The sequence below is a fragment of the Garra rufa genome, chromosome 10 (genome assembly GCF_049309525.1).
Source record: "Garra rufa chromosome 10, GarRuf1.0, whole genome shotgun sequence".
Classification (NCBI taxonomy): domain Eukaryota; kingdom Metazoa; phylum Chordata; class Actinopteri; order Cypriniformes; family Cyprinidae; genus Garra; species Garra rufa.
In genome coordinates, this window is record NC_133370.1 from 13,111,760 (window position 1) to 13,127,486 (window position 15,727).

Genomic DNA, 15,727 nt, shown 5'->3' on the forward strand with positions numbered 1-15,727 from the left:
TTATACCCATTAAATTGGCCCACGGTTTGGTATTGATTATGTAAAAGGCATTCACTTAGATTGCAGCACTTAGCCTGCAGATTAGCACTAGTGCTTCAAACATGCTATCATGAGTCAGTCCAGAGCTAATCGAGCTGTAGGTGGTGTTTTTTAGAGATTGACAAATGATGGTTACGGGCGTAACGACTCTCTGTTTCCATACAGCCGTTTACTGAGCTGTGAAAAGACGTTAATACAGCAGTAGGCATGAGTAATGGATCTCAGAGAGACCGAATGAGTGAGTGGTGGCCTTATAATTACCACCTTCTCTGAGCTCTACACAAAAACCTGGCAGGCTGAGAGATAACTACAGATAGAGATTGCATTGGAAATTATAGGGTAATTGCGGTTGGAAATGCTCAAACCCTCATATATCTCTCTCACACTGCAAAATGTGAAACTGTGCAATTGTTACATTAAGCAGCTATTTCTACCTGATCTGACCCTTAATTACTTTCATTGTGTTTTGATGGATTCAGTTGTATTAAATCAAAATATCATCAACAGTACATATTAAATGTAAAAATGTCTTCTCCTTTTTCACTCAGGAGCATCATTGTCTGAGGATCAAGATACTAGGGGATTGTTATTATTGTGTTTCCGGCCTTCCCGAGCCTCGACCGGATCATGCCCACTGCTGTGTCGAGATGGGCCTCAGCATGATCAAAACCATCAGGTAATAGTAAAACGTTTCATGTTTTATGTTGCCAGCCGACACTAAATAAATGATTCAGCATGATATGTTTTAAGAGCAAGATTTTATTGCTCAGCTTATTGACTAGGTTGCTGAGAAATTTTATTGTTTAAATAGACACAAATGAGACAAGTGTTGACATAAAAGAAGAGTATATATCTATAAAATGATTGTGGCTATAAAAGCCCAGTGCTCTGGAGACACATGTAAGAGTACTAAGAGGAATATTTTTGGAAAATTAAATTGGCATCACTTTCATATTTTTTCTATGACAATGTTTTAGTGCCACATAAAAAAAAAAAAAGATAAGATATTACGAGAATAAAGTCAAAATATTACGAGAATAAAGTCAAAATGTTTTGAGGATAACATCAAAATTACGAGAATAAAGTCTAAGTGTTTTGAGAATTTTAGTTTTGAGAGTTTTAATGCCACGTTAAAAAAAAAAGAAAGTTACAAGATATTACGAGAATAAAGTCAAAATATTATGAGAATAAAATCAAAATATTTCGATAATAAAGTCAAAATGTTTTGAGAAAGAAGTCAAAATTATGAGAATAAAGTCTAAGTGTTTTGATAATTTTAGTTTTGAGAGTTTTAGTGCCACTTAAAAAAAACGAAATTAAACAAAATATTACATACAAACAATATGTCAGTTTTACAATAATGTGTTTTGTCACGCTCTGTAATGTGGCACATCGTCGTACAAATAAGACAAGTGTTGACATATAAAAGAAGTATATCTATAATAAATATAGCCCAGTGCTTAGGTATTTAAGAGTACTAGGAGGGACTTTTGTCCAAAATTAAATTGACATCACTTTCATAGCATTCCAAACCTGTACAACTTTTTTATTTATACAGAACACAAAACATTTCTGAAGATTTTCCTTGCCTTTCTTTTAATTTAATGGAAGTGATTAAAGAACAGAGGTCATTCATACTCCAAAATGACAAAAAAAACATCTGAAAAGTGATCCATATGCACTATACTTCACATCTTCTGAAGCCATACTATAACTTTTTTAGTTTTTTACCAATATTTAAGCCATTATTGTCTATCTTGACAATGACATCCACTATACTATAGTGTTTTCTGTAGATATTCTTAAAGTGATAGTTCACCCAAAAATTAATTTAAATTCTGTTATTAATTACTCACCCTCATGTTATTCCAAACCCATAAGACTGCCGTTCATTTTCGGAATGCAAATTAAGATATTTTTTTTATGAAATCTGAGAGCTTTCTGACCCTGCGTAGACAGCAACATAACTATCATGTTCAAGGCCCAGAGACGAAGGAAATTGTTAAAAATGTGACAGCAGTGGTTCAACTGTAATTTTATGAAGCTATGAGAATAGTTTTTTATTACAAAATAAACAAAACAAAAAAAAAAGACAACAATTTCTTCTTCAAGGCTCAGTGCATCAGGGTTCTACATCAGAACGCTGGTTCCTTTTTCCTTCCTACCTTTCTGGGCCTTAAACATGGTAGTTCAGTTGCTCTAGTGTCTATACAGGGTCATAAAGCTCTCGGATTACATAAAAATATCTTAATTAGAGTTACATAAACAAAGGTCTTACAAGTTTGGAACGATAAAAGAGTGAGTAATTAATGGCAGAATTTTTGGGTGAACTATCCCTTTAATATCCTAATTAATGAGAGAAGTAATAATGGTGATTTGTAACTGAATCATTCTATTGAATCCGCCTGAGAATCACTTGATCCAGTTCACAAAGCTTGTCTAAATCATTCAAATCATGAATCAGACTGATGTTCTCAAGTTCAACGCATTGACTGAATAATCATAGCAGTAAATGGCCCACTGAAGCTGAAAATTGGCAGTGAATAAAGACTTGTTGCACACAAAGTTGTTGTATGGCTTCAGAAGCTGTCAGATATGTTGTATGGACTATTTTTAAGATGCATTTATGAAACTTTTTGAAGCTTGACAGCTCCACTTCCCAGCTATTCAAATGACCATCCATTTACTTAATTTAATTCATTTCTCAAACCATCATAAGTCATACCAATTGGTGATGACAAGAGTCATCTATTTGCTATGCTTTTTTCCTACAGATTGCCAAATTGGGCAAAGAAATGCACAAAATGAGACAACGTTAATATCTGCTTCACAGGTTGTTTTAAAACAATGGATGTCTATGGAATGTCTGTAGTAAGATAAAGTGAGTGAGTTGATTGACAGAGAGAGAGACCACTAGACCAGTCCCGTTGACCCCTAATAGAGGCTAGATAGCAGATGAGAGGCCCTTATTCAGCAGGTGTGTGTGCTGCACTAGTGTGAGTGCTGTCGGATATCACAGCACTCACACTACCACTCAACACACACTAGCAGCAGTGACAGTGTGACCTCGATTCCACTTTTTATAAACAGCCACTTACTTCTGCCTGTTACCCCATTCAGGAGTAATAGTTTGATGTGGATTTCAACTTGCCTATAAACCCAATGTGAGTTCTCTAGCTCAACAGTTGTTTAGCTGCATCATTACAGAACTGCAACACAGCTATCTATCCTAACCTTTTGCATTTGTATGTTTAGGTATGTGCGCTCACGTACAAAGCATGACATAGACATGCGAATCGGCATCCACTCTGGTTCGGTTCTATGTGGAGTTCTTGGTTTGCGGAAATGGCAGTTTGACGTCTGGTCCTGGGATGTCGACATAGCAAACAAACTGGAGTCTGGAGGAATACCTGGGTAAGATACGCATTCTCACTCACACACACACACACACACACACACACACACACACACACACACACACACACACACACACACTTGTGCAGACAAAAGCTCTCTTTGGTGATTAAAGCATAAGGGAAGCACAGTGGGATTATCTATTTGCTCTGAAATATGCTGTGATGGAAAAGAGATATTTTATGGACACCTAACCCTCTTGTGTAATTACGTGGGAGGAAATTAATTGAGTTTTTGTTTATTCTCATTTTGAAAGAGGTGTTTTGTTTTGGACATGTGAGATGAATCTGTAGTTATTTTGGCCCCCCCAGGAGGATCCACATCTCTAAAGCAGCTCTAGACTGTCTGAACGGCGATTATGAGGTGGAGGAGGGTCACGGTAAGGACCGTAATGACTTCCTGCGCAGGCATAACATCGAGACCTTCCTGATCAAGCAGCCAGAGGAGAGCTTGCTGGCGTTGCCGGAGGACATCATGCGAGATTCCACCAACCAATCTGATCACAGAACCTCAAACACTTCCTTCACGGAGGGAACATGGAGCCCTGAACTTCCCTTCCATAACATAGTGGGCAAACAGAATGTGAGTGCTATATACACACAAGCAAAGAACCAAAAGCATAGTTTGAACACACATTAATGCAACCTCAGCATTTCTTAACCTCAAACACGGCAGGCAAATGGAGCTTAAATTGAGGCTCTGTATCTGTTCACTGCACCTGTCTTTCATTTCAGTGTGAGCTCCTGATTTATTTCCACATCTCTCCGTTTTTCTTTCATGTTCTCCTGCATGGTTGTTGTATTGTTTGGATGTTCTGGATGGTTGTGTACAGAAACTTTGTAGCCTAAATGGTTATCTGGTGCACATATAAGGTGCCTTTTATAGAAAATGTAATTTTGCATTCCATTGTGCTGCTTTTCCATTGATTTTTTAATGTAAATATGCACTATTTTTCCATTCCTTTGCCCTGCATCTCATATTTTTAAAATACAGAAACGTATTCCTTATGAACATCCCCTTAACCATTCTTCTTCTTTACAGGAAGCTTTTAATTTAAGATTTTAAATGTTCTAAACCCAGTAGATTAGTAGTTACACTAAAATTAGAGGTCTGGACAACTACTCCGCTACAGAAGTCTCGAGATCTCTGTAGCATGGCTCATGTTGCTTAGTGCTGCTGAACAGGTATAGTGCCCTAGAACAGGTAGGTGTGTTTAATTAGGGTTGGAGCTAAACTCTGCAGGACAGTGGCTATCCAGGACCAGTTGCCCAGCCCTGTTCTCGAAGGTTTTAGGACAGTAGGGTAAAGGTTAGGGTTCTAAAAGGACAATTAGACTGTTGTTTGAGGACAATTTTCAAAGAGCTCTAAAGGGCTGTTAAGAACAGATGGTGTTCTAGAAGGCTCTCAGCCTATAGGAAGAAGGTTCTATCTAGAAGGTTTCCAATGCTGTATAAAAGGTGCTGTTCTAGAGAACAGCACACTATAGGACTCTCTAAAACTGGGACAGTTTTCTAAGAGTTTCTGAAATTTGTAAGATGGGGCAATGTACTAGAGTGTTCTCAAGCTGTAGGATAAGGTGTTCTCGAGTGTCTTTGAGGCCTTAGAGTACAGTGCTCCAGAGAGTTCTCAAAGCTGTAGGGTAGGAAAAGTGTTTTAGTGGCAGTGTTATAGAGTGTTTTTAAGTGTCTAGGGTAAGGGCGGTAGCTGGTTATCAAGGTTGTAGAGTAAAGACAAAGGTGTAATGTGTTCTCAAGGCTGTAGGGTGCAAAAAGCGTTGTAGTGCGTTCTCAAGGCAATAGGGCAGGGGTGCCCAAACTCGTCCCTGGAAGGCCACTGTCCTGCAGAATTTATCTCCAACCCTAATTAGACACACCTGAAGAGCTAATCAAGCTCTTACTAGGTATACTTGAAACTTCTCAGCAGGTGTGTTGAGGCTAGTTGGAGCTAAAGTGTTCAAGCACATCAGCCATTTAGGACTAAGTTTGGCACTCCTGCTATAGGGTAAAAACTGTGTTCTAGAGCAGCAATTCTGAAACACATTCCTGAGGTCCTCCATCACTCCACATTTTGCATGTCTTCTTTGTTTGACACACCAATTTCAGGTCTCTTGAGTCTCTACTAATGAGCAGGTGACCTGTATCATGTGTGTTTGATTAAGGAGATATGCAAAATGTGCAGTGTTGGGGGTGCTCCAGTAATGTGGATAAGAACCACTGTTCTAGAGCAGGGATGCCCAAACTTGATCCTAGAGGGATAGTGTCCTTGCCTCAACACACCTGCTGGGATGTTTCTAGTATGCCTAGTAGGAGCTTGACAGGACAGTGACCCACCAGACCGAGTTTGGGCACCCCTGCACTAAGACTTAGCCCCTGGCCTACAGTTATTAGATCCCTTTAGAGTAGTTCTGAAAGGCCACTGTTCTGCAGACTTTAGCTCCAACCTCTTTACCACACCTGAACTAGCTAATCAAGCTCATACTATGCATACTAGAAACTTACCACCAGGTGTGTTGAGGCAAGTTGGATCTAAATTTTACAGGATGCCGGCCCTCCAGGAGTTTGGGCACTGCTGCTCTAGTGGATTCTCAAGATTTCTGCAGGATTTTAAAGTCTGTAGTCAAGGGATGTTATGACAGTGTGGATCTCAAATTTCTCCCATAAGGAATATGTGATTCCTTATGGGAGAAACACTGATTCTCAGTGTTCTCAAGGCTGTAGGGTAAGGACAGTGTTTGGGCTCTTAAGTTCCAGTGAAGGCTGTAAGTGAGTATTCTGAAATTCTCAAGGTTCTAAGATAACTGAGTGTGTCAGATTCGGATACAAAATGTGCAGAGCAGTGGGCCCCGAGGACTGAAGTTGAGAACCACTGTTCTAAAGAGTGGTCAAAGCTGTATGGTAATAACAGGATTCTATAGGCTTTTCGAAGTTGTAGACCAGTGGTCCTCACTCTGGACCTCAAGATCCACTTTTCTGGAAATATCAGCTCAAACCTGGATTAAACATGCCTACCTGTAACTTTGTAGTAATCCTGAAGACCCTGATTAGCTTGTTCAGGTAAGTCTGCTTGAGAAAAGGAGATCTCAATTTTTGAGTGTTCTCAATACTTTAGGACAGAAATTCTAATGGATTCTCGCGACTTTCTGATGGATTTTCAAGTCTGTAAGGCAGGGACATTATTCTAGCTGCTTTTCAAAGTTTGTGTTTTAGCTTATTCTCAAAGTTGTGGGCAAGGGACTATATTTTAGAGAAGGGGTGCGTGACTCCTGGATGGCCACAGTCTTTCAGAGATTAGCTCAAATCTGAAATAAACACACCTACCCGCAAACTTTGTTATAATCCTGAAGACCTTAATTAGCTTGTTCAAGTGGGTTACATTAGGGTTGGAGCTAAAATCTGCAGGAAAGTGGATCATGTGGTCTAGATTTGAGTACCCCTGTTGTAGACTATGTTTTCGAGTGTTCTCAATAATTTAGGACAGGGATTTTGTTCTAATGGAATCTCTTGATTTTAGGGTGGGAAGAGAGTTCTGGGGGTTTCTCAAGTCTGTAAAGCAGGGAGATTATTTCAGATGCTTTTCAAACTTGTGGTGTTGGGGACTGTTTTAGCTGATTCTTGAAGTTGTAGGTGAGGGACAATATTTTAGAAACTCCTGGAGGGCCATGGTCCTGCACAGTTTAGCTCCAACACACCTACCAGGAAGTTTCTAGCACTCCTAAAGACCTTGATGAGCTTGATCAGGTGTGTTTAATTAGGATTTGAGCTAAACTCTGCAGGACAGTGGCCCTCCAGGAGCTGAGCTTCACACTCCTGTTTTAGAGTGTACACAAGGCTGTAGGGTAAAGCCACTATTCTTGTGGATTTTCAAGGTTGTACAGTGTTTTGGAGGGTTTCTAAAGGCCGTAGGACATGAATAGTGTTCCGTTGGCTTTTCAAGGCTGTAGGGTGGCCATTGTTCTGGAGGGTTCTCAGGGCTCAAAGCCTCACAACAATGTTCTAGAAGGTTTTTGTGGCATGTGCAGCTGATTATGATGCAGAACTCTCTCTTGGTGTGGGCCGAGTTTCCAGGCTGTTGCTATGGTGACGTGGTTAACATAAGGGAATGTTGTCTTTGATTAATGCGGCGCTTTTGTTGCCTTTGTCATGCAGTCATCTTAACACATCAAAGAGCTCTCACTGTATGACTGGCAGGGCAACCAGCCAATTACACATCAGCTGAGAGCACAAGCTTTCACGTTGATTAGGCAAGTGTGTGTGTATGTCTGAGCTATTCTAGATGTGTTCAAACAGAAGTATGCTGACATGTTCATGTGTGTATGTAAGATTATAGGGCTGGTCTCCATGACAACAGGAATGTCTGTAAGGCAGTAACAGGATTCTTTTTCTCCTTCACGCTCCGTTTATCCCTTTCTCTCTCTCTCTCTCTCTCTCTCTCTCTCTCTCTCTCTCTCTCTCTCTCTCTCTCTCTCTCTCTCTCTCTCTCTCTCTCTCTCTCTCTTCTTTCATCTGCTGTTCTTTCCTTCTCCTTTATCTCACATCCTCTCCCTCTCTCTTCTCTGTCTCTCCGTTCAGGCTTTGTCCTCAGTGACGCATTGCAGCCACGGTGTGTGTGAGTGAGTGAGTGAGTGAGTAACTGTGTGTTTTAGCGGGTGTTTGGGTGTGTGTTCTGCCGAAGGGTGGTTCTGTTAATTGATTTAGTGTCTAAGTCCTTGTATTTTTGTGTACAATCCAAAACTTGACTCAAAAACGTACACACATGCACATAAACACTGCAACCTGAGAGTATTTCCTCTGGAGTTGATACAGAAAGCATTTAGATCAGCCAAGGAAACCTCTGCAATGTCTGTGTTCCAAAATCAATAAATAAATCTAGATCAAAACACAGATCTAAATTCGGAGAAAACTACAGATCAGGAAGGCGTGTCTTGTGCTCTCCAGGTTTAAAGGATTAGTTCACTTAAGAATTATAATTTTCTGACTGTTTACTCACCCGATGTCATCCAAGATGTTCATGTCTTTCTTTCTTCAATTGAAAAGAAATTTAGGTTTATGGGGAAAACATTCCAGGATTTCTCTTCATACAGTGGACTTCAATGGGTATCATTGGGTTGAAGGTCCAAAGATGAACATTTGTATTATTATTATTATTTTTTTTTTTTTTGAAAAAGACTGATCGTTTCACTAAATAAGACCCTTATTCCTCGGGTGGGATCATGTGGTGCCCTTTGAAACTGCATCGAAACTGCAGTTTGGACCTTCAACCTACTTATCCCCATTGAAGTCCACTATATGAAGAAAAATCCTGGAATGTTTTTCTCAAAAACTTTAATTTCTTTTCGACCGAAGAAAGAAAGACATTAACATCTTGGATAACATCTGGGAATAAGTACATTATTGTGAAATAAGTTTAAGTTTTATGAGTGAGCTAAGCCTTTAAAGCTGTATATTACTGAAATGTGAATATGTGACGACAGATCTAACCAGGCCTTTGGTTATTGGAGCTCCTGAGTGCCAAACACTTTACAGAAGAACAAAAGTGTGCCTCTCTTTTTTTATCATAGTATCCATGACCTATGACTTTGTGCCATCTGACAACACTATTAAAAGCCATTTAAGCGACACTCCTATACGGAATTTCAGGATGCTTTGCTGCTCTGAAAAGCATTAGTGCTCTCAAAAGCTTTATTTCTCCACCTTTGGGATTATTGAGGAGAACTCAAATTGATTCTCTAACATCTCCACCCAAAAGCTTTTCTGGCTCTTCTGCTCCACCCAGATATTTTCGGTTTCATTCAGTTCGTATTCTACTCCACCCAGATTTTTCCCGGTTTCATTCAGTTCATAATCGGACTAATACCTGAACCAGAATGGAAAACGTTGATGTAAACGCTTTAGTCAGGAAAAAAGTCATATTCAGCTTGACTCTAAAGAATGAGGTGTTGCAAATCTTATATAATCTGTTCACAGTGAGATTGAAAAGTACCTTGCATGCTTCTGAATTATAGAGCAGGCACAATTTTTTGTAGTGATCGGAGTATATGAATCACTCTTTACTCACTCAATAAGTGTGATTGGACAAATTAGGGAGCTTGATTAATCATAATTGTATTAAACTAATGCATTAAATTGAAGGCCCCAATTTTTACTATTATAAACTGCCGTTCAAAAGTCAGTATGATTTTTAAAATGTTTTTAAAGGTTTCTTATTCTCACCAAGGCTGCATTTATTTGATAAAAATACAGTAAAAACAGTAATATTGTGAAATATTAAAAGAAAAATAACTGTATTCTATTCTATTCTATTCTATTCTATTCTATTCTATTCTATTCTATTCAATTCTATTCTATTCTATTTTAATGTAATTTATTCCTGTGATGAAAAAGCTGAATTTTCAGCATAATTACATTAGTCTTCAGTGTCATATGATCATTGAGAAATCATTCTGATATGCTGATTTGGTGCTCTAGAAACATTTCTTAATATTATCAGAATATATAGAATAATTTGCAAATTCAAGGTAAGTCCCTTCAGGTTTTCAAGGCCATAAGATATATGTTTTCAGTCTATTTACTTGTTAGAAGAACTCTTGTAGAATGTTTCTCAATGCAGTCATGATAGTCACGCACCTCTCAAAACATGCCCACACATCTGTATTTAAAAAATCCTTCAATAAAAATCCCAGAGCTAACGGTAGATTAACAGTGCCTAATCCAAACAGATTTGCCCACATCAGTTAATAAAATTTCGATTACACACATGAGCAAACAGACACACTGTTGTAGAATTAATAACTGGTGAATGAAAATCCATATAAAGGGCCCAAAAAATATTTGGGCACTTAAAAGGATTAGTTCACTTCAGAATTAAAATTTCCTGATAATTTACTCACCCCAGGTCATCCAAGATGTTCATGTCTTTCTTTTTTTAATCGAAAAGAAAATAAGGTTTTTGAGAAAACATTCCAGGATTTTTCTCTGTACAGTGGACTTCAATGGGGATAAGTAGGTTGAAGGTCCAAACTGCAGTTTCGATGCAGCTTCAAAGGGCTCCACATGATCCCAGCCGAGGAATAAGGGTCTTATCCAAAATACAGTAAACGATGAGCAAAGTCATTACGAATTCTAACGTCAGATTGGATGCTCTTCTGTTCCAGTCTCTATAGGAACCCATTCAAATACCGTCCATCTGTTTTTAATGTAACATCGGCAGCTTACCCCACTCATTAAACTTTGAGGAGTGAGGCACTGACAAATGACGGACATTTTGACATTGCAAAGTGATGGCGCTATAGAGCCATGTGGTTTAACATTAGATTAACGGCTTGGAATATACAGTACTTTGACTAGAAACACTGGAGACCGGAAATGCAAAGCATTCTTCAGGTTAAGAGTCAGGCATGACTTCCGCGTTCAGGAAAAATGTCTATAGTGGACATCAATGAGGATCAGCGGGCTAAAGGTCCAAATTGCAGTTTCAGTGCAGCTTCAAAAGGGTTTTACATGATCCTAGCTGAGAAATAAGGGTCTTATCGAAACCTAGTGAAACAATTGGTAATTTTCTAAAAAGAAAAACAAAATATATATACTTTTTAATCACAAATGCTCATCTTGCACTGGCCCTGTGTCCACGTCTTTACGCATTACATAATCATGGAAAGGTCACATGTGACATGGTGGGAGTAATAACCTAGTGTTTCAAAGTGAACGTTCAAAGAAAGTCAACTGCCCTTTACAAAAAAAGGTAAAACTATGATGTTTAGGGATGCACCGAATATTCGGCCACTGAAAATTTTCGGCCGAAAATGGCCCAAAAGCGGCCGAAAGATTTTTATCACCGAAACAACACGGCCGAAACAGTATGTTGACGCAAACAGAACCCGCAGCCTGCACGTGCTTGTCTGAAGCAAAACGTCTGCGTGTTGCGTCAATGGATATCACACAAGCAACATGAAAACTGTGCAATATGTTAAAGTGAAAGTAAAAACTGACAGTGCTTTCAGCATCTGACGTGCATTCTCTCAGAGACAATGAGAGACGATTATACTTCATATGCTGATATTAATTTAGTCCCCTAATATTTTTCTTGTGCCCCGAACATGGTGGGAAAAAAAATAAAAAGAAACATATTTTGTGTAAGGTTTGTTTTTAAAAGTCGGTTCTTGAAATAAAGCTCTTAATTTTCGTTGATAACTGCAGTGTTATTAGGGGTTAAGAAAGTCTTAATTATGATTTCAGGTGGTCTTAAATGTGGGGACTGAAAGACAAGAATTGCAATGAAACTTCAAAAGGCTGAATAAATATGAGCGCTGCACGTTTCAAAGTCATTTGCTGCGCTGCTTTGTGTACCAGTCTGACAGCGCCTCCTGCTGGAAGAGAAACACGTAGAGTTGTAAATGTGAACTGATGGATCCACAAGATAATGTGTTATAACAATTTAAACAAAGGCAGTAAAATATATGTATATGTAAGTAATATAATACTTGATTGATAATAATTGTTTAAATTAATATAATTGATTTATTCTTTGAAACTTTAATATTAATTTATGCAATTGCAATGCCTTGATTTTAGTAAGATTACTACACAGTCATAGCCATAAATGCAATGGTACTAATAATTGGCATAATTCTTTCGGTGTTTCGGTTGTGCATAAACAGTTCATTGTGTATGTATAAGAGCGAGTCTGTGCGTGAGTTTTGTAATTTGAGTGTTTCTCTAGATGACTCACAGCTCACAGTGACCACAGCTTCAGCTCACGGCACAGATGATAGTCCTCTTTAAAGATAGTTTCAGCGGTCAAAACAATATCAAATGTCTGTGTCAGATCCTGTTTATGCAATATCCTCCGCTAGTCATCCTTCAATTTGACCTCTACCCTTGTGCTGACATTTCCACGGTTAAATACGCTCAAATACAATACAACACATGCCTACACTGTGACAGAGAAAAAAAAATGTCATTTTACTTCCAGCTCACATATGTGACATATATGGTTTTTACTGAGTTTGCTGCAGAGAAATGTGTTTTGTGACCCACACACATGGAGGTCTTCTCCCATTCTTCCATGCAATATCCTTTGACAGCGTGATGCTTTTAAAACAGCCGTCTTGACACGCTTTGGTTTATTCTGTCAGGTGTGAACTAAGCGGCTTTCATTTGGGTTTTATGAATAGGCAAGAGCCACCATTCAAGGGTCATGTACAGTAGATTATAAAATACACATTTTATTGCTAACATTTGCCCTCTTTTGTTTGAAAGTCTGTCATCATCACACAAAGTTGACAGACTAATTGGCTGGATTATGCTGCATTAGTCAAGTCTTGCTTTACGTATGGCATGTGTGTTGTTTGTATGGGTGTGTGAGTTTGTTTGTATGGGTGTTGCTGCCTATGTAGGACCACTTAGGATGTCTCATGTAAATAGTACAAAATCACTAGGATTTGGAATGGAGCCATGGTGTAGCCAGACTGAGGTATCATTTTGCAAGTCATGTAAGGTTGCCTTTCTTTTCTTGTACAGTCATCAGGTTTAGTTGAGTGGCCTGAACTTAGCCAGGTCCTGTTCATGCCACCTTTCATTTGTGTCCTGATTTTTGTACAGTGTGTTTGAGGCTAGTGATATCTTTGTTTAACCTCTATCCTCAAATGAACCTCTGAAATTTTGAAATCGTGTGTCAGATTGTGCAAGTGTTTACTAGAGGTGAGCTGCATGAACAAAATCCTGTGTTGTGGTATGATGAAGTATCATAATAGTTTTTAAATTTCAACCAAATGTTACACAATTTAAACATTGATGCAAAATTAACTTTTTTGCATATGCTGTTGGAAGTCAAAAGTTTACATACACCTTGCAAAATCTGCAAAATGTTAGTTATGTTAACAAAATTAGAGGGATCATACCAAATGCATGTTATTTTTTATTTAGTACTGACCTAAATATTTCACATTTACATATAGTCCACAAGAAAAAATAATAGTTATTATTTATTAAAATGACCCCGTTCAAAAGTTTACATACACTTAATTCTAAATACTGTGTTGTTACCTGAATGACCCACAGCTGTTTTTTTTTTTTTTGTTGTTGATGTTGTTGTTTTTAGTGATAGATGTTCATGAGTCCCTTGTTTGTCCTGAACAGTTAAACTGCTGGCTCAGAAAAATCCTTCTTATCCCACAAATTCTTTAGTTTTTCATCATTTTTGTGTATTTGAACTCTTTCCAACAATGACTATATGCTTTTGAGATCTAACTTTTCACACTGAAAACAACTGAAGAACTTTACTGAAGGAGTATAAATGCTCACTGATGCTTCAGAAGGACACACGATGCATTAAAGGAGAAGTTCACTTCCTGAACAAAAGTTTACAGATAATGTACTCAACTCCTTATCATCCAAGATGTTCATGTCTTTCTTTCTTCAGTCGTAAAGAAATTTTTTTTTTTTTGAGGGAAACATTTCAAAATTTGGACTTCTAAAATTCAGTTTAATTCAATGCGGCTTCAAATGATCCCAAATGTTGTTGTAGAATTTCTATACTTTTTAACCTCAAACGTTCATCTTGTCTTGCTCTGCCTGAACCGATTCAAGACAGAGTATGTTGAAAAACTCCCATCTCATTTTCTCTCTCAACTTCAAAATCGCCCTAAATCGCTGTTTAATCTTTTTTGTTAAGGGTGTTTGATCTTCTTTGCATTTTCACTTTGCAAACAATGGGTCGGTACTTCTGCAACGATGTAGAAAAATCCTGAAATGTTTTCCTCAAAAAACATTTGTTTTTGATGGTAATGTGGCATAATACGCAAAAAAAAAAAAAAAAAAAAAATGGAAGAAAGGGGTTGGGTGAGTAGCAGCTCATTATCATTTAAAGAGATATGCATCAAAAAAGTCACTATAAACAGAACTGTTTTTGACAAGGTAAAATTTTTGGAATTTCATGAAGACCTTAAAGAATCATACCAACTTGTGGAAAATGGCCATCTGATGTCCTATTTTTATTTATTTTATTAGCTAAGCTATATTGCTCCCATTATTATCAACCAAGCTGTTTATATTCAAAGTATATATATAGACTATAGATTTGTCTTCGGTTAACACTGGATGATATATATAAAGCTTTAACTTGTATAACACAGATGTTGCTTAAAATTTGATTGTATAGATCATACCAGCAAAATGTGGTATTTTCAACAAATGATATAGGATTTGTACCTGATCCAATGTGGTCAACCACCATCAATCATTAGACCATATAGAAACCATGCAAAATCAGCAATCCACCCAGTTTTAACTGGATTTCCAGCAGAACGAACTAACTGGAACAGCCTCATATTCTGATACCTAAAATATCTATATATATATAAAATGTCCGGCTTTCCGGCATTAAGGCAGTGGAATTATTAGACATTGCAATAGTGTGTTGATTTTCTAGATCCACTCTAAAAGATGGGCTGAGCTGTAGGCAGTTAGAAAAGCCTATTACTTACAGTCCAGAGCATTTGCCGTACAAAAAATAATAATAATCATGTTATGTGCAAGTGTTATGTGTGTGTGTGTATGTGCAAGTGTGTGTGTACGTACTTAGCCGTCGTTTGGGGACAAAATTGTCATGAGCAGTAAACTAAATCTGGCAAAACTATTACTGGGGATGTTGTATGTTGGACAACAGTTGATAAATAAATTAAATAATGCAAAAGATTACTTTTAAGCATAGAGTTTGAGGTTAATATATATGTATGTATATATATATATATATATATATATATATATATATATATATATATATATATATAATTAGAAGTCTGTAATTTGTCCTCATTCAGCTAAGTAAACATGCATGTGTTTGTGCAATTTTTTCTAATGTTTCTTTGATTTTCATACATTCATGTTGTGCAGAGCTATTGGATGAACAGATACACACCAACACACACACACACACACACACACACATACACGCATACACACTCTCTTAGACTCATGGGCGCTGCATGTGCTTTTCCTCTGTAGACTCTGGCTGCGCTCACACGTCACTCCATTAACCTGCTCCCCAACCACCTGGCTCAAGCCCTGCATGTGCGCGCCGGCTCACAGGAAATTAACGCTCGCATGCAGAGCACCATCGCCCTGCGCAGCGGGGACAAGCTCCGCCAAGAACATATCTCCCCCTTCTCTCTCACCTTTAGAGAAGCACTGCTGGAGCACAAGGTAGCCTGCTCCCATCTTCCAGCCATCCTGTCCTCCCTCCTCTGCTCTCTCACTCTCTCTTCTTTGGTTTATTGTTG

General features: G+C 38.1%; 1 protein-coding gene across 2 annotated transcripts in view; it reads left to right on the forward strand.

The window, feature by feature from the left end:
* The window catches only part of adcy8 (adenylate cyclase 8 (brain)), a 71,943-nt gene that overhangs the window by 27,677 nt on the left and 28,539 nt on the right, over positions 1-15,727 (forward strand). Inside the window, exons 5-8 of one of the 2 annotated variants that reach the window (XM_073848941.1) lie at positions 588-715; positions 3,295-3,453; positions 3,765-4,035; positions 15,453-15,650. In XM_073848941.1, the coding sequence (XP_073705042.1) occupies positions 588-715; positions 3,295-3,453; positions 3,765-4,035; positions 15,453-15,650 (756 nt within the window). The remainder of the gene's footprint in view (positions 1-587; positions 716-3,294; positions 3,454-3,764; positions 4,036-15,452; positions 15,651-15,727) is intronic. The other variant, XM_073848940.1, reaches the window with a different exon arrangement.